At 39.5% G+C, this 26,363-nt stretch overlaps 1 protein-coding gene across 2 annotated transcripts in view; it reads right to left on the reverse strand.

The window, feature by feature from the left end:
• The window catches only part of slc36a4 (solute carrier family 36 member 4), a 236,323-nt gene that overhangs the window by 196,872 nt on the left and 13,088 nt on the right, over positions 1-26,363 (reverse strand). For both annotated transcript variants that reach the window (XM_078402705.1, XM_078402706.1), the window contains exons 3-8: positions 21,526-21,616; positions 20,756-20,844; positions 18,339-18,434; positions 15,583-15,667; positions 6,410-6,646; positions 1,673-1,771 (exon numbers count right to left, since the gene is read on the reverse strand). In XM_078402705.1, the coding sequence (XP_078258831.1) occupies positions 1,673-1,771; positions 6,410-6,646; positions 15,583-15,667; positions 18,339-18,434; positions 20,756-20,844; positions 21,526-21,616 (697 nt within the window). The remainder of the gene's footprint in view (positions 1-1,672; positions 1,772-6,409; positions 6,647-15,582; positions 15,668-18,338; positions 18,435-20,755; positions 20,845-21,525; positions 21,617-26,363) is intronic.

Genomic DNA, 26,363 nt, shown 5'->3' on the forward strand with positions numbered 1-26,363 from the left:
TTCAACACACAGTGCTTATTCCTGTTTAAAAGATCTTTGTAAAGAGTCTCACTGCAAATACTAAAAGTTGCAAAAAGCCAACTAAGTTATCTCTTTGCCATGCATAACTGAAAAGGTTCTTTAATCAGTCCAAATAAGCAACTGAAACTGAAGATTTTGTGCAATACTGCCCAAAGAAATCAATTAAATGGAAAGGTTGCTCACTTCTGCATAAATGTGAGGTTATCCACTTTGGCGGCAAGAACAGGAAAGCAGAGTATTACCTGAATGGTGGCCAATTAGGAAAAGGGGAGATGCAAAGTGACCTGGGTGTCATGGTGCACCAGTCATTGAAAGCAAGCGTGCAGGTGCAGCAGGCAGTGAAGAAAGCAAATGGTATGTTGGCATTCATAGCAAGAGGATTTGAGTATAGGAGCAGGGAGGTTCTGCTGCAGTTGTACAGGGCCTTGGTGAGACCGCACCTGGAGTATTGTGTACAGTTTTGGTCTGCTAATCTGAGGAAAGACATTCTAGCCTTAGAGGGAGTACAGAGAAGGTTCACCAGATTGAACCCTGGAATGGCAGGACTTTCATATGAAGAAAGACTGGATAGACTAGGCTTATACTCGCTGGAATTTAGAAGACTGAGGGGGGATCTTATTGAAACATATAAAATTCTTAAGGGGTTGGAGAGGCTAGATGCGGGAAGATTGTTCCCGATGTTGAGGAAGTCCAGAACCAGGGGTCACAGCTTAAGGATAAGGGGGAAGTCTTTTAGGACCGAGATGAGATAACATTTCTTCACACAGAGAGTGGTGAGTCTGTGGAATTCTCTGCCACAGAAGGTAGTTGAGGCCAGTTCATTGGCTATATTTAAGAGGGAGTTAGATGTGGCCCTTGTGGCTAAAGGGATCAGGGGGTATGGAGAGAAGGCAGGTACAGGTTACTGAGCTGGATGATCAGCCATGATCATATTGAATGGCGGTGCAGGCTCGAAGGGCCGAATGGCCTACCCCTACACCTATTTTCTATGTTTCTATGTTTCTATGATAGAACTTCTATTGATTTATGTCACAGATGATATTGCTCCTGTTAAATCAGAACCTTCATGCGGGTTGGTTCAAACTGAAAATATTGGGAACAGTTTAAATCATTCGGCCTACAATGCAGCTCGTATTATTCCCACTGGCTACACTGAAAAGAAAAGCCAGGTTCACAGCACATCAGCCCAATTTGATGCTGCTGCCCACAGCAAGGATACGTTACATAAAAGCTGGATAAGGGGGGAGTCCACATTCATAACCTGCAGCAATACATAAACAACTGATTTGAACATTAATCGGAATAAGAGTGTCACTGGTGAGACACACATATGTTACCAACCCATAATTATGCTTAAACCTAGTGACTTGAATACCTGAAGTCACAGTCAGATTTTCTGCCGCAGGAAATCTGGCAAACCAAATAAATCATTATTATGATAATCATACTTTCCTTAACTAAAATCTTATTCCAGTTTAACTAAATTAACCAAGTTTAAATTCTTTACATGTCCCAGAAGGGTTTGAAACATGCCTCTATATAATTATCCTTGGCTTCTAGATTAAAAAGCCATAATAACTACAACGGCACTGTTTGCACTAAGCAGCAAAACAATGTTACCTGGATAAACAAGAATATAGACGCTACCTACCAATCCAATTCCTTCAAAAGCAAATATTGCAGATCCAAAAAAGAGCGGATATTTCTTCCAGCTGGCGATCAGAGGAAGCTTCTTTGGATGAGGTATGTCCTATATGAAAGGAAAACAGACAATAAATGGAATGAAATATGCAATTATAAAAATAAATCACACAAGACATGGCGACAGGCAGTGTTTTATCAAATGGAATGTGGATACTCTTAACCAGCAGGTTCAGAAGGGTAAATGCAGGGCAACTTCATTTTTTTTTTAAGTCAAGTGTAGGTGAAAGGCAGTACTCATCAACTTTTGACCCATTTTCTTTAATAAAAACTTCAGAGCATCTATCATTAAGCTGAACAACATAAATGAAGGTATTTATTCACAAAATGCTGGAGTAACTCAGCAGGTCAAGCAGCATTTTCACATAATGCTGGAGTAACTCAGCAGTTCACAAAATGCTGGAGTAACTCAGCAGTTTCACAAAATGCTGGAGTAACTCGGCAGTTTCACAAAATGCTGGAGTAACTCAGCAGTTTCACAAAATGCTGGAGTAACTCAGCAGTTTCACAAAATGCTGGAGTAACTCAGCAGATAACTCAGCAGTAGCAACAAAAATGAAGGGCTCAGGATATCAACATCGTAAAATAATTTAGTTTAATTTAGTTTAGAGATGCAGCACGGAAACAGGCCCTTTGGCCCACCGAGGCCGCAGCGACCAGCGATCCCTGCACACTAACACTATCCTGCACACACTAGGGACAATTTACAGTGTTACCGAGCCAATTAGCCTACAAACCTGTACGTCTTTGGAGTGTGGGAGGAAACCGGAGCACCCGGAGAAAACACACCCAGGTGACGGGGAGAACATACAAATTCCGTACTGACAATACCTGACGAACCTTGGTCTGTGGCGCTGTAAGGTAACAACTCTACCACTGTGCCACCGTGCCGCCCCAATTGTTGGGTCTTGACCAAACAAGTCCACATTTGGACACCAAAGAAAATGAATTGGAAGAACATTGGCAGCGAGCAAATTAAGACAGTCAAAATATAGTTATTAAGGTAGGAGAACAGAACATGCAAATTCATATCTGAATACCTAATGAGGCGAAATTCTTGCTTGAACCTTTAAATCTCAGACAAGGAGAAATTGATTTGTGTCAATTGTATGAAATGTGTTTAAATAGCAGCGTTTTTAATAACATGCTTGAAATGATTATCAAATGGGTAAATAAAAAAATCAAGCACCATTTAAATTGTTGTCAAATTCACTGGGTCTGTTGAACCTCACGGTCATAGATTTTCTCTTCAGTCCCAAGCCCACCAACGCTCCAACAAATAAATCTGATAGTTTGAAACTGCGTTAGGAAATCGATAATAGTCAGCTGATAAATCAATGGCTCCCTCTTTTGAAATATTGCAAGAAGCTAAAAACTATAATGTTCTATCTGTTGGTTTTGCAAATGCACCTATGTATTCTGATCGAAGGTATTTATTCACAAAATGCTGGAGTAACTCAGCAGGTCAGGCAGCATCTCGGGAGAGAAGGAATGGGTGACGTTTTGGGTCGAAACCCTTCTTCAGACTGAATTCTGATGTTCATTCAAATATGTGATTTGCATTACGTTAAAAGTACGAAAACAAAACACTTGCATGGCCATGAGACATGATTTGCTTTGCTGCAAACTGATTTAGAGAAAGCATTTCAGTGAAATTTATTTTGCATTCCACTAGAATCAGCCCTGGAGTGGGTGCGGAAGAAATTTAAAATAGCGTGCAATATCTTTTTTTGAAAAACGTACCTAATTTGCTTGAAATATATTCTCAATGACAAATTACAGTACAGCTATTAATTTTACCCTGACGAATACACAATGATTGGGGAAGAGGAGAGGGGGTTTAAGGGAGATGGTTGCTCAAATGGTTAATGTAATTAAAGGCATACTAGTTGTTGGCTGAAACATATCTTTCCCCACCAAGCAATGGGCTGATTGCTCAAATTACAAAATTAAAGGAAATATATGGCTCCACATATTGAAGAATACTGGGCCTTGATGAAAGGCAATGGATAAATGAGCAGTTCTAGAAGGATAGATCACAATAATGCAACCAAATCTATGAAGGTAATTAGGAAAATTAATGTTTGCTATAACATAAATCCAGATGTTGAGCAAATTACAAGTATGAGACATTATTCCATAAACAATTCCAGCTTTTCAAAAGGAACAGCAGCCTGGAGGTTTGAACGCACTTATAACTAAAGAGAAAATAATTGAAGGAAAAGTGCAGCAACAAAAGCAAGTAACTAAATGACAACGAAACCCAACTTGACATTTATTAACTCAGGTATCAAAACAGTTTTGGAAATCTACGTATTGGAAAGAGAAGGGAGGTAAAATCACTTTATTGGAATATTTAAAACTATTCTTTTCATGTTAATGAATGATGGCAACACAACTGACAAATTAATGCAATTCTGCTACTTTCCATGCCTACTCATATTCTATGATATATGTTCACAAACTCAGACAGCAAATGTCAATCAGCAGTTAAACCAAAAGATGGACCATTGATTAACCCATATTATGGCCTTGTCTGACATTTACACACAATCTATCCCTAAGGTGATCACCCTTAAATATAAAACACAGAGACATGAAGATCCCACTGTTACTTTACAGCGCCAGCTTCAATCCCGACTACGGGTGCTGTCTGTATGGAGTTTGTACGTTCTTCCCATGACCACGTAGGTTAATTGGCTGGGCAAATGGAAAAATTGTCCCTAGTGGGTGTAGGATAGTGTTAGTGTGCGGGGATCACTGGGCGGCACGGACCCGGCGGGCCGAACGGCCTGTTTCTGCGCTGTATCTCTAAAGTCTAAAAAAAAAGGTCAGGCAGCATCTCAGGAGAGACGGAATGGGTGACGTTTCGGGTCGAGACCTTTCTTCAGTCCTTGTAATGTTCTGGAGAATATGTGCTGTACTTGCAAGTCTAGTGTAACTGAGATGGTGAACTACATGAAAATGGCTTACATGCTGCTTTTAAATGCAGCATATTTGAGAGGGCAGCTAGTTTTATTCTAAACTGTTGAGGTGAGTGCTTGTAATAACGCAATAAAAATTGTAATTGTAATATTTTATTTTAAATTGCAATCTTAGTTTTCACTTGGAGAACTTATTAAAGTAGATAGTGTTTTTAATCAGTTGTGTGATTGTTTACATGGTATACTGAGGTAACAGATAGTATCAAAAATATTGAGAGCATGGGATAACTGTGAAAATGATTTGGAGTCTGATTCAGGCCCTCCTATCTTTCTTTCCCTGATATTACTCTGAGGTTATTTTCAGAACTATTTTAGATCCACTCAAGGTGGATACTTTTAAAACTGCAATCATTTTTGATTTAAATCAATTCTGGCATTTCCATACCCATTTTAATTGTTAGCCAATAAAATTTCAAGAAAGCGAAGCTTCTTCATTGAAATCCAGAACCAAAAATGTATTTATTTTTGCTGGATAGGAATTCGTTTTTTGGCTTCATTAAAATTGCTAGATTTATCTCCCAGCTGCCAAGAGACCAATCTTTATAGTTAATTAGAACCCTGATATTTTGATCCTGGAATGATTAGATTTAAATAGTAGAAATAAAGCAAAATAAATTGCACGGGCAGTCACATTCCTCCACATTTCTGCAATAGCTGCTGACATTAAATTGCTGATTATGAAATCATTATAATGCCAAACTGTCCAGTCCAAAGATGATTTAATGCCTTTTTGTTGTAGTTGTTTATAATTAAAGTTTAGTTTAGTTTAGAGAATCAGCGTGGAAACAGGCCCTTCGGCTCACCGAGTCCGCACCGACCAGCGATCCCTGCTCATTAATACTATCCTACACACACTAGGGCCAATTTTACACCAAGCCAATTAACCTACAACCCTGTTCGTCTTTGGAATGTGGGAGGAAACCGAAGATCTCGGAGAAAACCCACGCAGGTCACGGGGAGAACGTACAAACTCCGTACAGACGGCGCCCGTAGTCAGGATCGAACCTGTCTCCGGCGCTGCATTCGCTGTAAGGCAGCAACTCTACCGCTGCGCCACCGTGCCGCCCTCCTGAGTTACTCCAGCATTTTGTGAATAAATACCTTTGATTTGTACCAGCATCTGCAGTTATTTTCTTACAAGGCCTAATGGATTCAGTTGCAAGAACTACTAATGTAACTATTTTGTATTCCTGCGAGCAGAGTAGATTAAAGTTATTTGTTGTTTGAAATGATTTATTAAGTTGATAGGAAAAAACAATTTCCTTTTAAATAGAAGTGACAAGGAGTAGCATAAAATTAGACAAGTTGTTCAGGACTGATGATGTTAGGAAGCATTGTTTCAGACAATGGATTGTGGAAATCGGGACCACAAACTGCCGAAAATAAAAAATGCAACCTGGAGATTTTGCATCCCAAAGAATAAGAAATCAAGGGAAGTGAATGAAATGCAGTTTTGTCATGATTTAAATTTGATGGCATTGATGGATCCAATCCTACTTGAGTTCCCCAGGAAACAAAAGCCTCTCAGCACACGTCACAAAAATGGAGAGGGCAAGTTTGCATAATCTGTTTGAGAACTACAATCCATAACATTTTAGTAAGTGGTTAAGAGTTGCTTACAATCCACAATATTCTAGTGAGTGGCTAAGCAGAAAAACACATAACACACATTTGGAGAGACTTTTCCTGCTTGAACAACTTACCCTAATAATATACTGATAGATGATAACTAGACTGACAGCCATTGAAAGATTCGCCATGAAAGAAAATACTGCAAGGTACTTTAGATCACGAATAAACACGAAGCAGATCAAAAAAGGAAGCAAGCTCAGCATGTAAATCCTTGCATCAACGTTCCAGACTTCATTATGGTCCTGCATGTTTCTGGTCATGTTTAGGTCACTGTAACCTGTGTGATTCCTCAGGAAACCTTCCACCAGCTGAGGAAATAAAACAACAGCACCATTAACCTTTCACATCACATCTGATGTGAACACAATAATCTAAACTAATGGATAATCCAAGTCATTATTGAACATCTAAAGTAAAGCCCAAGAAGGTATAAAAAGCTTAAAGATTTCAATTTAAGATGATCAGAAAAACAGTCAAAAGCCTTATAAAATGTTGAAAATAAAAAAATAACAAAGTAATTTGAAATGAACTATGAATATGTTCACGAGAAATATTTGGGGTGCAAAGAAAAACAATGCACCTGTAAGCTTAATGACCTTTTCCATTCCATTCACAATTGTCCTACAAATAAATACTTTATAAAATAATTTGAATCTAGAAAGTTACAGGATTCATTTGATAACTGTGGGTTGAATACCAGTTTTCCAGCACTCTTAGTTCCAGGGCCGCTCTGGATTATCTGTTTTTCTGGACCAAAAGAGGTCACATGATAATGAAATGACAATACACCCCTGCCCCGCTAATGACAGCGTCTATAACACACCATGGGGTGCCAGAAACTTAAATAAAACAAATATAAAATATGAACTGAATGTGAATGGAATGACCCACCAACCCATCCCCGGCTCCCACCATCTCTCCCGGCTGTTTAGAGCACTGGCTTCCAACCTCACTCCCGAATCACAAGGTGCACCAGTGAGCCTTTCTTCACCTACCCCACCACCGCCCCCCCATCCCAACCCCCTCCTCCCCCAGTGTTGCCAACATACTCTACCCTGGAAGCGACAGCAGGTAAGAGGACAGGGAGCCCCGCAGCGACAGAGCGCGTTCGGCGGTGGGAGCACACTGAACAAAAAGCTGAACCCAGGGGCTACAACGTGAGCCGCAACAACAGCCGTGCAAACCATTGAAGAAGGACTGACTGGTGCAGGCCAGCAGCATTTGCACTAAGTTTTCAAGTGAAATGACACAAAGTGCTGGAGTAACTCAGCCGACTGAATCAGACTAAGGGTCCCAATGTCATCAATCCATGTTTTCCAGAGATCCTGACCCGCTGATTTACACCAGCACGTTGTGAGCTTTTGGTGAGTGAAGAAGGGCTCTACGGTACGCATTGCAAGTCAGGAGTGGCATTGGAAACCAGGGCTCTAAAAGACCGGCAGTGGGATGGGTCAGCAGGTTCATCCACTACATCTGGCATCCGCTATAAGGATGTCATTAAAACTAGGGTTTACTGTATTGTCTTTTCAAAACAGTTTGAAGAAGATTGAGAGCACAGTTGATTCTTTCACGTAGGAGAAACACGACCAGAAAGAGCGCTTGCCACTCCCAATGCCATCGGAATTTCAATGAACTCTTGTAATTTTGTCCGGATTATAGGGGTTGGTGGACCATCAGTTGCCGGAAAATCAGTGCTCAACCTGTACTAAAAACTTGAGTATGGATTTAACTAAGACAAATCTAAACATTAGTTGAAACCAAACCAAAAATCACCCACCAAACATAGAAGTTTTGTATTTTATTGCAGTCAGTTAAAGATCAATTCTACTTCCAATCATTCTGGATACAGAGTCAGTTCTTTACAACTTTGAAAGCTGCATTTATGACTCCAAACCTATACTGACACTATCCCCCAACTCTTTCTCCACTACATTGACGACTGCATCGGAGCTGCCTCCTGTACCCATGCAGAATTCATTGATTTCAATAACTTTACCACTAACTTCCACCCTATCCTCAGATTTACTTGGATACTTGACACCTCTTCCCCCTTTCTAAATTTCTGACTCCATCACAAGGGACTGACATCTACTACAAACCTACCAACTCTTACAGTTATCTGGACTGCACCTCCTCCCACCCTTCCTCTTGTAAAGATGCCATCCCCTACTCTCAATTTCTCCATCTCTGCTGCAGCTGCTCCCAAGATGAGTCTAACCATTCTAGGACATCCTCTTTCTTTAGTAAATGTGATTTTCCCCCTGCAGTTATATATGGATCTCCTCTGTATCCCGTAGTTCTGCTCTCATTCCCCCCACCTAAGATGGAACAAGGATAGAGGTCCCCTGGTCTTTACCTTTCACCCCACCTGCTCCTCATCCGAAACATAATTCTCCGACACTTTCACCATATCCAACATGATCCCACCACCAGTCACTTGTTCCCATCTGCACCCTTTTCCGCCTTCGGCAGAGACCACTCTTTCCACAACTCCTTGGTTCAAGCATCCCTTCCCATCTAAACCACATCTTTCCCACGTACTTTCCCCTGCAACCACAGAAGATACAAGACCTCTGTCTATCAAATACCCCCTTCACCTGTTTTCATCTATGACTTACCGGGCTTTGTCTTGCCCCTCCTCTCTTCCAGCTTTCTTCCCTCTCCCTGCACCACAATTAGTCTGAAGGGTCCTGACCTGAAAAGTCCAGGCATACATAGATACATAGAAAATAGGTGCAGGAGAAGGCCATTTGGCCCTTCGAACCAGCACTGCCATTCAATGTGATCATGGCCACAATCAGTACCCCGTTCCTACCTTCTCCCCATATTCCTTGATTCCACTAGTCCTAAGCGCTCTATCTAATTCTCTTTTGAATGTATCCAGTGAGTCGGCCTCCACTGCCTTCTGAGGCAGAGAATTCCACAAATTCACAACTCTCTTGGTGAAAAAGTTTTTCCTCATCTCAGATCAAAATGGTCTACCCCTTATTCTTAAACTGTGGCCCCTGGTTCTGCACTCCCACAACATTGGGAACATGTTTCCTGCATCTAGCGTGTCCAATCCCTTAATAATTTTATACGTTTCTAAGATCCCCTCTTATCCTTTGAAATTCCAGTGAATACAAGCCCAGTCGTTCCAGTCTTTCATCATACGACAGTCACGCCATCCCGTCAATTAACTTGGTAAACCTATGCTGCACTCCCTCAATAGCAAGAATGTCCTTCCTCAAATTAGGAGACCAAAACTGCTCACAATACTCCAGGCATGGTCTCACCAGGGTCCTTTACAACTGCAGAAGGACCTCTTTGCTCCTATACTCAAATCCTCTTATTATGAAGGCCAACATGCCATTAGCTCCCACACTTCCTGACTCGCTGAGTTACTCCAGCACTTTATGTCTTTTTTTATTAATCACGTCTGCTTTTGTCCTGATTCTCATTCAGCAATGTATCAACAGTACTTTAGCACATTTCGGCAGAGATACTGCAGTAAACTGAAATTTTAATGTATTGTACTCATTCAGAAGCACTAAAGGTTGCAATCAATATTCTACACACTACACAAAAAAATTATCTGCACTTAAAAACTCAATCAATATAGTTGTTAGCATAGCTTCATGGAAGCTTTTATTCTCGTTTCCCATTTCTCCTCTTGGATTTTTACTCTTTTAAAAAAATACTATTTACCATTCACCTATTTTTGTATCTCACCCCTGCTCATCCAAGCATGCTTATTAAACTTGTGTCTAGAGTGGAAGCATCCTCAAAGTAAGTTTTTTAAACCAGGGACAATGTTCCGGGCACTTGAATTACATATTGGCCACTGAAGCATAGTACACAAATCCGCTTCAATTCATAGACAAAATCCCAAACTCAATAAAAAACAGTATGCTCTCTTCATCGTGCATTTTAAACAGAGCCTGACAAATTTTACTTTGGGACAGGTTCAGATTTTGCAGTGGCAGATTAATTACTTCTGTTGATTAGACTAATCCCTGAAATTTTAGGTTTAAATACATGTACAAAAATAGCATTTGTTTCAGAACATTGCAAGAATGGAGCATGATTCACCATACCCACCTCCTTCTCCAATCAAAGTGAAGTGTAATAAGCAGAAGCATGACAACTGAGAAATATTAGTTAGTGTGGGTTACATCAAAAATTGAACACCAAAAGGCAGAGGACACAAAATAATTCACTGAACAGGCAAACAAGAGTTTCCAAAACAAAATGTTTCAGTTAAAACTCATCCCCACTGGAATAAAACTCTATAACTCTATCAGTTAATTTTCAATAACAGAGGATTCGGTTGATAAAATTAACAAAGGGTTGCACTTAGGATTACCTTAACACAAGAAAATGACACCTTCCATTCCTATAAAGAGGGCAGTGATATGCCAGTTATCACAAAACTAACAATGGAAGGTTGAATTCTTGATTTCAATGTTTAGATGATTGCATTCAACAATCCACCTCTGCCACCTGAAGTCGTCATATCATTTATGCATAAACAACATCAGCCTTTAAAAACAGGGGGGAAAATCCATAATCCCCCCTTGCTTTCAAACATGTTTTCAAAATTGGCAACATGTAATACAACTTATTGGGTAAAATGCTTTCAGAGAAGTTTATACATTTAATATGTGAAACCAATTGTATCAATTTTTGGAGCAGCAGTACAGTTCAAACTTTGATAGTCAGAGAGGAAAAATTCTAAAGTCAATGCATCCAAACAGATCACTCAATCAACAATTATTAACTCATTTCATCAAACAAAAGTCAATTCTTCCCATTCCAACATGTCATGGAATTTGAATGCAACTGATCAGGTAACATAACCTGGTCTTGCATTTATCTGAATGTATAAGCAAGAGTCAGTTTACTTTTCTTCCTGTAACTAACTGTGTGCTTTCAGCCATTCAAATTCCATGATCTGAGATGCAAACCCCCCAAAAAAAACAATTGTCTCTTCTTCCTTCTGGCTGACGATGATCCCATTACATGATTTCCTCTCTGTCCTGCTACTCAGACAAGCTCAGCATTTCATTTCATCTTCTTGTCCTGAAATGTTCTTTGTAATCCCACTATCTATTAACAGTTCTACGCAGTATTTTACAAATGCCTCCATCATTTTTTTGCTTATTGTGGAAAATTATCTAATTATTTTTACTAAATTAGCTTGTGAAATTCAAACATGTAATCTTCATCCTGCGCAAAAATCAGGGCACCACTATTGATCAACACGTTTATAAATTAAAGATAAATACAAAATGCTGGAGTAACTCAACAGGACAGGCAGCATCTCTGGATAGAAGGAATGAGTGACGTTTTGGATGGAGACCCTTCTTCGGAGTCTGAAGAAGGGTCTCGACCCAAAATGTCACCCATTCCTTGAATCCAGAGATGCTGCCTGTCCCTCTGAGTTATTCCAGCATTTTGTGTCTATCTTCGATTCAAACCAGCATCTGCAGTTCCTTCCTACAAGGTTTATAAATTATTTTTGTTACATCCTCCTAAACTTAATCAATCTAAAATCTATACTTCAATTTATTTTAGTATGCCTCATTTGCATTTAATTATTTCTAATCCCCATAATTTTCTCAAGATTGAGTGTTAACTACTTTATGTCACTGTCTCATGGTAACATTTACTAAGTCTAGTACTATCTGTAAAATTATGCCCTCAAAAGAAAGCAAATGGCATATTGGCCTTCCTAGCGAGAAAATTTGAGTATAAGAGCAAGGAGGTCCTACTGCAGTTATACAGGGCCCTGGTGGAACCCACCTGGAGTATTTATGAGAGGAAGAACTGGATTCTAGGTCACGGAGCATACTTTAAATTTCAAAGTGGACAATTGGATTTAGAATGGAAAAATTGCTACAGAAATAACTAAAATACTCAGGTTTATTTCAATAGCAATGCATGTGGAATAAAGTATTCAAGTTATTGTAGTAATGTGAACACTACTAAATGTGAGCATCCAAGAATTTCTGATGGAAATCTGATACTAGTTTCAAACTTCTGCATGTTTCAGGTATTTGGGATAAAGTATAGGAGGAACATCAAAATCCATTTTAGTTCAGAACTACATCAGCAAGAGATTCCAAGATATCAGCTAAATAATTCCCACAGCTCATTGACCACTGATGTTCTTATAATACTCTCACTTAGCATTCATTAGTTGCTAAATAACCGAAGCTTCCATCTGCAAATAGACGAGATTATAAAAACCATTGAAGATTGTCTGTAGGCAAATTGTTGCAATTATCTCATTCCAATAATGCATCCAAAACAGTCTAACACCCTCATGTCTTCAGGAATCATCAGTGGAACAGCTAGTCCATTGTTGCTTTTCACCAGTATCTAACTAGGTGTTTCAACAATTAAATTCAGACCTTAAATAGCCAAAACAAACAAGCTTTTTTATGCCTGTTTTGCAGGCAGTTAGATAATAGCTTATTTTATTTCAGTGTCACATTCCTGTATCACTACCACATCCCTTAATTCCCAAAAACAAATCTATCGGCAATGGTCCTAACAGCCCTCTAGAGACTTTCAAAGATTTGTCCAATTTAGGGTGAAGAAATGTCTTTTGACCGAATCCTCAATGGACAGCCCTCTTCTTTGAGACCATTTCCCTTTGCCCCATATGCCATAGCCAAGAAACATCTTCTACACTGTTAAGCCAAAGAAGAGTTTGTACATTTCAAAGAGCTCATCACTTATTTTCCTTAACATGAGAATTAGGTCCAGACTGCTGAATCTCTCTCGACAGAGCCCAATTACAATGCCCGGAATTAAACAGATGCACCTTCATTGTACTGCCTTTATTGCAGAATAGTTCTTTTCTTAGGGAAGGAGACCAGATCCATGCATAATATTCCAGTTGCAGTATCACCAGGGCACCATATAATACAGCAAACACGTACAGTGCATTCAGAAAGTATTCAGACCCCTTCACTTTTTCCACATTTTGTTATGTTACAACCTTATTTTAAAATGGATGAAATTCTTTTTTTTTTTATCATCAATATACACACAATACCCCAGAATGAAGAAGCAAAAACAGATGTTTAGAAATTTTTGCAAAGTAATTAAAAAGAAATAACTGAAATATCACATTTACATAAGTAATCAGACCCTTTGCTATGACACTCAAAATTGAGCTTAGGTTCATCCTGTTTCCATTGATTATCCTTGAGATGTTTGAACTTGATTGCAGGCCACCAGTGGTAAATTAAATTGATTGGACATGATTTGGAAAGGCACACACCTGTCTTTACAAGGTCCCACAGTTGACAGTGCATGTCAGAGCAAAAACCAAGCCATGAAGACGAAGGAATTATCCGTAGACCTCCGAGACAGTACTATGTCGCGGCACAGATCTGGGGAAGGGTATAAAATAATTTCTGCAGCATTGCAGGTCCCGAAGAGCAGTGGCCTCTGTCATTCTTAAATGGAAGAACTTTGGAACCACTAGGACTCTTCATAAAGCTGGCCACACGGCCAAACTGAGCAATTGGGGGAGAAGGGCCTTGGTCAGGGAGGTGACCAAGAACCCGGTGGTCACTCTGACAGAGCTCCAAAGTTCCTCTGTGAAGATCAGAGAACCTTCTAGGACAACTATATCTGCAGCACTCCACCAATCAGGCCTTTACGGTAGAGTGGCCAGACAGAAGCCACTCCTCAGTAAAAGGCACATAATAGCCCGCTTGGAGTTTGCCAAAAGGCACCGAAAGGACTCTCAGACCATGAGAAACAAGATTCTCTGGTCTGATGAAACCAAGATTGAACTCTTTGGCCCGAATGCCAAGCGTCACCGCTCATCACCTGGCCAATACCATACCTACGATGAAGCATGGTGGTGGCAGCATCATGCTGTGGGAATATTTTTCAGCAGCAGGAACTGGGAGACTAGTCAGGATCGAGAGAAAGATGAACGAGCAAAGTACAGAGAGATCCTTGATGAAAACCTGCTCCGGAGCATTCTGGACTTCAGACTGGGGCGGAGGTTCACCTTCCAAAATGACAACGACCCGAAGCACACAGCCAAGACAACACAGGAGTGGTTTCGTGATAAGTCTGTGAATGTCCTTGAGTGGCCCAGCCAGAGCACGGACTTGAACCTGATCGAAAATCTCTGGAGGGACCTGAAAATAGCTGTGCATCGATGCTCCCCATCCAACCTGACAGAGCTTGAGAGGATCTGCAGAGAAGAATGGTAGAAATTACCCAAATACAGGTATGCCAAGCTTATAGCGTCATACCCAAGAAGACTTGAGGCTGTAATCGCTGCCAAAGGTGCCTCAGCAAAGTACTGAGTAAAGGGTCTGAATACTTATGTAAATGTGATATTTCAGTTATTTCTTTTTAATTGCTTTGCAAAGGTTTCTAAACACCTGTTTTCACTTTTTTATTATGGGGTATTGTGTGTAGATAGATGATAAAAAAAAGAATTTAATTCATTTTAAAATAAGGCTGTAACGTAACAAAATGTGGAAAAAGTGAAGGGATCTAAATACTTTCTGAATGCACTGTATCTTTACCCTTGTACTCAAATCCTCTTGTAATATAGAAGTCAGCACACTGTCTTTCTAATTGTGCCTGCAAATGAAGTTTTACTGCTTCATGTACAAGGACCTCCAGATTCCTCTGGATATGAATACTTTTCAACTTCTCGCCATTTTAAGCTACTTTCTTCTCAAAATGGATGAGTTTCAATTTTTCCCACATCATATTTCTTCTCCCTGTAAGTCAAGCTATTTCAACTATTCTTTGTAAAATTTTAAAAAATGACATGGAAGTATCATCAGCAGAGCTTATACAGCATAGCATCTTCAATATATCATGCATGTTATTTGCTTAATGTTTAGAATTAATCCAAAATTTAACGGGAAGATTTCAGGTTTGAGTGTATTTTTTTTAAACTTTGATTAAAAACAATACGAGGAAAGAAATTCATTAAAAACTGGGTTTTTTTAGAAAAACCTCATGCTACATAAAGAGAGGGGGCAATTCTTTTTGTTCACGATAACCCATTGTCTTCTGTTATTATTACACTCTTCTTTTGAATTGTCTGCTTATAACATTCACCCATCACATTACATTAAACTGAAACAACTGACAGAGATACTCCAAACAGAAAGAAAAATTATTTTGCCATGAAAGGAGTGATCAATCTTTATCCTTTCCATCATTTTCATTTGGCCAGAACATGTTTAACCACATTACAATAGTGACTCACCTGTTTCATGTTAGCAGCAAGGAAAACAAAATAAACCGAGCAAAATCCAAGTTGTGTAATGATGAGGAAGAACTCCACAGTTACCCTAAAGGGAAAGTTACACCAAGGTCAAACTAATAAATACTGAAAATGTATTTTTTATTCTACTTTTTAAAAAATGACAATTTACATGGCATACATGTGGCATCAGTCACAACCTAGAAACAGTGTGTAAAATAGCTTACAACTAGGATGATTGAACTGCAATGTAACATGGGGGGGAAAAAGTAGCAATTTAGATAGAGGTTTGCTCCACAAATATCATTCAGATAATTTACAAATATAATGTTGGATGAGCAATAATATTAGAAAGTCACTGAACGATCTTTCATGCCTTTCATCAAATTATGCTATGGGATGTTCTATTTCCACCCTCTCGGGTATTTAGAGATAGTCAACAAATGCTGACGTTGTATAGATCCTGTAAATGAATAAGAGTCTCACTCTGTCGGTGACAATTCCAACAGTGCTGCGTTCATTACTGCACTAAAGTGTGTACTCAAGTATCAAATCCACAATCTGCCTTCTTCGAGTAAGAATTTCTCAATGCCAAATGAATACATCGTTAAGTAAAATTAATTTGGGAAATTCTTTTGGAGTAGATTGGGAGGTTTGAATGGAGACGGGTTACAGGAGAATATCAATACATGCCTAAACGCAAATGTTTGTTTAGTAAAATGGTGCCAAAATTACCAAGATGTACAGACTAAGTGTGGTAAATAGACATCACATCTGGAGAAGAGGGAAACATTTCCATTTTCTGAAAAGAAATCTGGCAAAAGATGTTTCACATCAAGTAATCAGCCAAGTATGACATAGGTATGTCAAGATAACATACAACAAAGCCCAACTCATCAGCAACTTAATTTTTAAGTACATCCCTGCAAAATCTTCATACAATTCTTCAAACAAAATGATATTCCGTGCAGTTCTAATGCATATAAACTGCAGAACACAATTTAATGGTAGACATTAATTACAAGCCATCGTCAACTTATTCACAAAGCTTATGAGAACTTTACATTTATAATTTGCAAATAAGGAAGTTTTTCACCAACCTACCATTTAGCTGACACTACCTTCCAACAAAATAAAAGAATACAATATGACCATGAAAAATGGAATGCAGAATAGTACAGCACAATACAGGAACAGACTCTTCAATAACCACATTTTTTAATGTTTTGATGTCAATACAATGAATCCCATCTGTTGGCACATGGTCCATATCCCTATTTCCTGCCTGTTTGTGTGTGTCTCAATGCCTTTGAAACACTCCTAGTGTATCTGTTTCTATCGCCTCTCCTGGCAGCACATCCACACTGCACAAAGCAAAACGTGTCTTGCAAGCTTCCTTTAAATTTTACCCCACTCACCTTAAACCCTTTCCCACTGGTATTTGATATTTTCACCCTGGGAAAAAGACACATTTCATATATTTCTATCGAGACATCCCTCAGCCTCTGACTCTCCAGAGAAACCATTTGTTATCTAAACTCTTCTTGTATCTAATACTCTCCATCCAGGCAAAACCCGAGTGAATTCTTCTGCACCCTCTCCAAAGCCTCAACATACTTTCAATCATGTGGCGACCATAACTGCACACTATAATCCAAATGTGGAGTAACTAAAAATACAGCTGCAAGATGAGCTCCTGACCAATGAAGCAAGCAGTACCCCTTTACCACTTTATCCACTTCTGTTGCCACTTTCAGTGAGCAATGGATCCCTCTGTACATCAATGCTCCTTGGGGTTCTGCCGTTTATTGCACTTTCCTTTTGCATTTGACCTCCCAAATGCAATGGCTCATATTTGTCCTGATTAAATACCAAATGTCATTTCTCTCCATCCAAATTTCCAACTGGTCTATATAACCACTTTTCATACATGGAGATATTTTCAGAAATGGAATTGCTGATGATAAACTTCACCATTGCATGTGGTTGTCAGAGGATGTTTGAAGTTCAAGATCTCAAAACAAACTTAAAGCCTGCCATCTACCAAGCAGCAGCAAATCTAACCTTCAGTACAAACGAATCAGGAGAAGGCTACTTGGTGCCTTGAAATTTCTCCACCATTTGATAAGATTGTGACTTATCTGATTGTAGTCGCATAGAATCAGGTGTAAGATGAGAAAGGAAACCGCTTCCTAATTACTACCTACCATTAGCAGTCAATGATTTAGTGCTCTTCCATGTTGAACAACATTTGGAAGCACAAAAATAGCAAGGGCACAGAAGGGCACGGTGTGGGACTTCGATGTTTGTTACCAAGAATGGCGTGTTAATGCCACCACTGACCAAATCCTCAAATACAAAACTTCCAGACTATGTTTGTGATAGGTAAAACTAACACAAGGGATAAACCTACTTGCCTAAACCTACTCATCTCACCAATATATCTGTGGGTGAGGCAGTCTTTCACAATAGCATTGGCAAAAATAACCAAAGTCTGCTTCTCAATGTCACCATGTTATGTGCAATTACTAATGTGCTAAATGATCGCAGGACAGGTTTGGCAACTAAAAATTGTCCATAAACGAGGCACACTGTTCCATAAGAAGCAGCAGAAATGTGTACTACCATGATCTGTAATCTCATTGCTTGGCACACATTTCACTTTTTCATTACTCTCAAGACAGGGGATCCGGTGGCTTTGTGCATTTTTTTAGTGGAAAGTCAAAGTCATTATTCTCCAATGATATTGCCAGTTTTACCTTCCGAATGGAGCTTTGCTTCGAAGACAGGGGAATGGTCCATGCTCCATTGCGAATGTAACTGTATCACCATAGCTCAGGCCGTGCTTTTTAAATCTGTTCATATACAAACAAATACCAAAGTAGTGAGATTATCAAAATGTAAAGAATGTATTTCTAAAACTGACAGGTACATGGATAGGAAAGGTTTACCATGATATGGACAAATGCAGGCAAATGATATGTGATTAGGTAGATAACATAGACAAGTTAGTACAAAGGGCTTGTTTCTGTGCTTTATGACTCTATTTCAAAATGGCAATATTATTGCACTGAAATGATTAGTGGTTTTTCTTCACAGGAACGAAAACTGATTCACTTTGGCTACAGTCAACTGAATTGCTATCAACAGAAATTGATTGTCAAGTGTAATTTCCATTCCAACAAAGCAAACCAGGACTTGTATTTAAATAAAACAAGATACATTTAGTCTCATGCCTCTTTTTTTCCTGTGTTCATTTAGCTGCATGGGTTACAAAGTTTGGCATATTCCTAAAATATAAATATTTCTGATTGATTCCAGCACCAAGGTTGAAAATTTACATCATGGAGCATACAACGAATAGTTTATTCCTAACTGACTACCATGTAGTTGTAACATATTCAAAATTAGATACCGTGGTAAAATTGAATTTTGACTGCTTAATATGGCATGATATGGGAAGAGAAGATTACATTTTCTATTAGAAATATAAAACATATTTGGAATACTCATCCACAAACTTCATGAAAAAATATCTGAGAAGACACATTTTTGAAAATAGCAAAATGCATTTATATTCCTCCAAAATTGTAGAATCACATGAAAACCACAAGATCAATTCTTCCTTCGATAATAAACTGTCCATTAACAGTGGGGGAACAATAAAAGGGCAACATTTGTTTAAGTGTCAAAAACAGAGCGGACAAGGCTGCATTGCAGTTGAAAAGAACAAAAAGCTGCGGTTCAGAGAAAAATTCTAAAGTAAAACACGTTAAGATGCGGAGAAAAGGCACCAGGTTAGCAGATAACACAAGGAAAAGTCTGTGAGGCAAGTTACACTGTTACCCACTAAATATTTCCAGCATTTCCTTCTACATCTATCCCTTCTCATTCAATATTCTGAAGGGAGAGTTCCCTCATGGACGCACAAGTTAACTTTTCCTTATACTAATACTCACCCCACTTACTACACAGTACATCACTGTGCAACTGAATTCCCTATAGTACATTACTCCAACTTGCTCCTTCCAAGATTACAGATCCCAAACATACCTGTATCACTTTAGTGTAACACATTCACAGATCAGAATGTGCACTCCATAATGAAGAATTAAATGCAACCTGGGGGACTAGTTTGCAGAACATCCAGTGAATCTGTTTCCAGTTGCCTGTCACATCACTTTTCTCAGCCACCTGCTCCAACCTTTGCCTTCAGCCTCTTAAGCTGTTCCAATGAATTCCTAAGCATACTTGGAGAAATAACAAGTTCTGATTGAACGTAATATAGTCTTCTGACTCGGCCCTTTCAACCTTGAGAAATACAGCATTTGTATTTCACATTTCTACAATTCAAAAATATGTCCCATTCACTCAGATAGTAATTTCAGATAGTCTCCTATTTATGCAGGTGGCATACTGGTGCAACTGGTAGAGTTGTTGTCTCACAACTCCAGCGACCTGGGTTCAATTCTGACCTCCAGTGCTGTACGGGGCATGCACAACCTCTCAGTGACCTCACAGCTCTCTCCCAGGTGCTCATATTTAGTCCCATATCCCAAAAACACACAGCCTGGAAGATTAATTGCTTAACTACTAGTTAGTGCTGGACCCTGTGGGACAGAGAAGGGGAGGGAGGAGGAGAGAGATGGTGAAGTTGATGAGAATGCGAGAAGAAAATGTTAGCAGGGGAAAAATCAACATAGGAAAGGGATTACTCTTTGAGCTTGAACTCAATGGAAGACCAGCCAAAATGGCCTTGTCCTTCATTATAGGGAAATGTGACAATACCAACCAATATTTACGAGTGATTTTAATCACCCTCTTTCACCTGGCTCAGTTATCCCTTTTGTTATTTTATCTCCCAGCCCCATCACGGTCCTTTTATCACCATTTTAAAACTTTTTTTTGCTCAAACATTTATGATTTCAGGCCATTGACCGGAAACACTAAGCCTGCTATGCTCTCCACAGATGCCCTATGACATGTTTCCAGCGTTCCAGTATTTCCAGCAATAAGGCGAACGAACACATTGAAGAATTGTCAGAGCACTCACTACCAGTTAAGCACCACTAGGAGCTAGCAGTTTCTTGACAGCACAACAAAACAAAAAATAAATTAAATGTAGTATCCAAAATAAAGAGGAACATTTGATAGTATCTCAAGGAAAAGGTTTTACCTTTGACAGAAGTGATGGCTACAGCGTACTACAATGTGCATACAATGAATTGCCACTACTCCCATAATAACAAGGCTGATTGGTCCTAGCTGAAAAGCAAGTTGTAAAATCACCAATTAATATATTTCCATGCTCATCATACAGCAAGTTGTATAATAGTTTATTGTTTTATTTAAATTGTAATCAGACTCCAATAATTCCATATTATGGATTTAAAGCATCAATTAGTCCAGTTCTCAAATTCAACAGTAAAGAACATTTGACTTTCTGAAGCCATGAGACAATTAAAAAAAGTTAATCGATATGTCTACTTTGAAGAAGTTCTGCTCCTCTCTTCGATGAGAGTTTAGCAACAATCTTTTTTAAAAGATGGAATGACCATCTCTATAAACTGGACAGTCTTGCATTCTAAATACTGAATTATCATTTAAATAATTTAATCTTCAAACACAAATTCCTTTTGCGTTAATTTTTGGTCAAAGTTTACTGGAACTGTGAAAAGCTGGTACACAGTAAGCATTCAGCTTACACCTTTGAATCTTGGAGCCACTTAGGCTGGATTCACCACCTTTTAAAAGACTAAACTCATAAGATAATTACTGGGATGAAAATGGTACTAGTAGCATAAAAAGTGTAGAAGAGTTTGCAAATATTATTAACATGGTTGAAAACATCTAAATACAAACAATATCATTGAAATGAAAATGAGAAATAATTATTTACAATCTTTCAAAAATATTTTTCTTTAGATAATAAATGGTAGGTCTTACCATCAGCCCTGCATTTTTGATTGCAAGTGGTAAACCAAGCAGACCAGTTCCAATATTTCCCTTTAACAAATGAATTAATGTTTGTGTGAACCTGCAACAACAGAACATACACAAAAACAAAATAAGTGACCATCTTTTGTTTTAATGTACCAGCTTCTTGACATTTGGGTGACACTTGAATTAAGTTTGCAGTTTTCTGATTTCATTAAAGGAGGACCTGGGCTAGAAGATGTACTGGTTGATACTATGTAGGTTAGAGGAGGCAAGAAAAAAAATCAGTAGTGAGCAGGTAAATGCAGAATCAGATACAAATAAATACCAATGACTGCTTGCAAAATATCATTCATGGCGTCACATCACTTAATTGCAAAGAATTACCTTTAATTTTAAAGTGAGATCTGGACAATGCCAGCCAAAACTCAAAGCAGCACAATTTTGAGGTTTTTAAAAAAAAGTAGGTTATTGGAACTAACCAATACTATTATTAATGCAAGTTAAAATATTGCAAAAAATGTAACAACATTGTCAAATGCCACCATGTTATATGATGCAGAACAAAACAATAAATGTAACAAATTTTACCAAAATACCGCAGCTGTTGTGTCGACAATCATACACAGCAGTGAATTATTAAATTACACATAATTAGCTCCAACTCTGACTCTGGACGTAACTCACCAGGCAATGTACAAGTTCATCAGACCTGTCCATAGTTTACTTTCAAAGCCTGCCAGGGTTTGCTCACAAACAAGTCCATTTTCTTTAATAATACAAAAGAAACAGATCTGTGGAGATTGATGCAAACAATTCTTTTTTTGTGATTGCCCCTTCTGTTCCCAATTTCTTCTTTTGAAGGTTATGCATCCTGACCCAATTATTCTAACTAGTTCTGTATCAGCTGTTGTGGGGAAAAGATCTGAAATTTATTGGCACCTGACGAACTTGTTAAGCTAAATGTTTTTTTGGCAACAGGAACAAACCCCGCTCCACCCCCAGAACTTTATCAAATAGCAGCCAGTTCGTTAAAAAAATAAGGAAACTTCAAGCAGAAACTCCCACCATCTCTCACAGCATGTACAAGAATTTCACAATTTCTTTATCAATCATGAGCTAAACACAAATCTTCCTGAGAGTAATGACTACAGCCTGCCATCATCACAGCAAATGTGGCAATCATGTTAGTCACATGAAGCAGCTGTCTAAATATATATAGGTTAGTGAGTGTTCTTGAAGGGCCCAAAGCATAACCCAATTTACTGTGCTGATTAGAATTTTTATAATGTATGTCAAAGAGCAGAATTATAAAATGTAATGAGGTAAAAAAAATTAACAATTTTAATTCACGGCAATGATGGAGTGGACAAAACAAATTCAACATGCAAACTATTATCTGATGTGATCCACAGGTTCCCCTTGCTTCAGGATCAGGACCCTTCTTCAGACTCAGAATGTGAAGAAGGGTCTCGACCTAAAACGTCACCTATCCATGTTCTCCAGTGATGCTGCCTTACCCGCTGAGTTACTCCAGCATTTTGTGTCTATCTTCGGTTTGAACCAGCATCTGTAGTTCCTTCGTACACATAAAGTTGATTGACAATGTCCTAAGATTTTATCTTTGCCCTAAACAAAAAGAACTTGCACCACATATCCTAAAAAGACTTCTTAAACAACTCCCAACTACCTTCTGGCATGCTACTTCACAAGCTGGTCATAACATGCACTTGCAATATTTTCTTTGAACATCTGGGTTTTTTTGCAATCTTTTTTAAATCTCCTTTATTCATAGCTAGAAACAGGAAAAGATCTCCAAACACAGTAAGGTTATTTCCTACATCTGACAACATACAGAGGAGATGGAAAAGCCAGCACTTTGAGAGACTCATCATCTCAACAATCATTTGTGTCAGCCCTGTTGGTGTACCTGCCACATTCTTAAAACCTATGCAGACATCTTCAACCTCTCACTACAATGGTCCAAGGGCCCCACAAATTTTAAAAAAAAACATCCATCATACTAATGCCCAAAAACAGTAAAGTGACATGCATCAATGACTACTGACCAGTGGCATTGATGTCCATTGTGTTGTAGTGCTTTGAAAGGTTTTGACAATGCACACCAACTCCTGCCTTAGTAAGGACCTGGGCCCAGTACAATTAATCTACTGCCACAACAAATCAGTAGCCGATGCGATCTCACTGGCTCTCCACTCTGCACTCGTCCACTTGGATAAGAAAACGTACATCAGGCTTAGTGTTCATCAGCTATGTTCAACACGATTATCTATATCTATATATATATATATATATATACATACTATGCTGACCGTCGCCCATCCCGGCGTGCCCCTCGCCTGACCTTCCTCGTTACAGCGTGGCAGCAGAAAGAAGGTCAAAGAAGATGGCCGCCAGCAGGACAGACATGGGGCAGTGCCTTGCAGCCACTCTCCTGCTGCTGGTCGCTGCGATGGCCGCCCGGGGCCGGGGTGAATGGCTCCCTCTCCCCTTTCCACCTCCCCCTTGCCCGCCCCCGACCCCGGGGGAGACTCCCTGGCCGCCACAGCCTCGGATATACCCTGGGATCTTGCTGTGCGCTTTTGGAGTGGGGGATGGGAGGGTGCTAGACCAATGCAGGAGAGGTTTGGAGCCGATTGGGGTTGCGGTTCAAATGCAAGGGTTATTGGAGTATAATCTGAGTGGGATCTTGCTGTGCATTGCAGGGTAGGGGGATGTGGGGAGTCCGACTGATTCTGGGGGACGGGGAGGGTGCTAGACCAATGCAGGAGGGGTTTGGAGCCGATTGGGGTTGTGGTTCAAATGCAAGGGTTATTTAAGAATAAACTGGGATCTTGCTGTGCATTGCAGGGGAGGGGGATGTGGGAGGTCTGACTGATTCTGTGGGAGAGGGAGTCTGGAAATAATTACATTTGTAATATCGACCGAAAGAACCTTTAGTAACAACGGGAACCCAATGGGTCCGCGGGTCGTCCAGTCCCCTCTAAACTTATCGTCAAACTCAGGGAACTGGGTCTTTGCTCGTCATTATGAAATTGGTTCTTTGACTTTCTTATCTGCAGACCTCAAATCAGTACGAATTGGCAACAACACCTCCTCCTGCTGACCATAGGCATAGGGGCACCTCCAGGCTATGTGCTCAGAACTCTGCTCTACTCTCTTTATACCACGACTGAAAAGCCAAAGCCAATTTTAAATTTGCCAATACTGCTACTGTTCGACAAATAATGGATAATAATGAGTCAAAGTACTGGAGGGAGATCAATCATTTAATTGAATGGTGCCAGAACAACATTCTCACTCTTAACGTGAGCAAAACCATGGAGCTGATTATTGACTTGAGGAAGGAAAGACGAGGATCCATGAACCCAACTTCATTGGCAGGACAGCGATGGAGAGTGTCAACAGCTTCAAATTATAGGGCATTAAAAAACAGTTGATCCAGAGAACATACTAACGGGTTGCATCATGGCTTGCTTCTGTACCTCAAATGCCTAAGAACAAAGGAATCTGCAAAAGTAGTGGACATTGCTTGGTCCATTACCGCTATTGATCTTCATCAAAGGAAGTTCTGCCTCAAGAAGGCAACTAATATCAAGTCAAATCAAGTCAATTTTATTTGTACAGCACATTTAAAAACAACCCACGTTGACCAAAGTGCTGTACATCAGTTCAGGTACTAAGAAACAAACATACAATGGCACACAAATATAACAGCACATACATAAACAGTTCACAGCACCCCCTCAGAGGGCCTCAAACGCTAGGGAGTAGAAATAGGTTTTGAGCCTGGACTTAAAGGAGTCGATGGAGGGGGCAGTTCTGATGGGGAGTGGGATGCTGTTCCACAGTCTAGGAGCTGCAACCGCAAAAGCACGGTCACCCCTGAGCTTAAGCCTAGACCGCGGGATAGTGAGTAGCCCCAAATCGGCCGACCTGGAGATAGAGTGGTGGGTTAGAAGATTTTTGATATGGGGGGGGGGGCAAGCCCGTTTAGGGCTTTGTATGTGAATAGGAGGAGCTTGAAATATCAAAGACCCACAGCACCCTAGCTACGCTATAATCTTGCGTCTACCATTGGGATGGTGATATAGGATCATGAGAACCTTTACCTCCAAATTCAAGAACAGCTTCTTCCTATCCGCCATCATGCTTTTGTAGCACACTGCACAACCCCAAATACAACCCCATCTCAGCAATGAACTACTATGGACATTAGATCCACACAAAAAGCTGGAGTAACTCAGCAGGTTAGGCAGCATCTCTGGAGAAAAGGAATAGGTGACATTTTGGGTTGAGACCCTTCTTCAGACCATTGGGCATTAAAAGAAAAGCTGAAAAGGTTGCACTATGGACTTTGGCTTACACGACTGTGGTCTGGTTACCTATTACTGATAACATATTAAATATGTTTATTGTACATTAATTTGTTGAGTTGTTTTTTTAATGTGCCTCAAATGCTGCAACAAACAATGGTTTCATTCTTCTATTCTGGGTGCCTATGTCAGTTAAATGCTCTCGACTAGTTTGTTAGGTTAGATCATCTCTGAATCTTTGCAGACCACACTGAAAATTTGACTCAAATCATTTACATACTGGATAATCATCTTTGGTAGTCCCAAATTTGAATATTACATCAATACTTTCAAATATTATTTAAATAAGTCACAAACTTGAATAGGTTAGAAGAAAAAGAGACTGTACATTATCTCGAAGGTATCACAAAATGCTGGAGTAACTCAGCAGATCAGGCAGCATCTAGGAGAGAGGGCATGGGTGACGTTTCGGGTTGAGCCACTTCTTCAGACTGATGTCAGGGGGGCGGG

Source organism: Rhinoraja longicauda, chromosome 7 (genome assembly GCF_053455715.1).
Source record: "Rhinoraja longicauda isolate Sanriku21f chromosome 7, sRhiLon1.1, whole genome shotgun sequence".
Classification (NCBI taxonomy): Eukaryota; Metazoa; Chordata; class Chondrichthyes; order Rajiformes; family Arhynchobatidae; genus Rhinoraja; species Rhinoraja longicauda.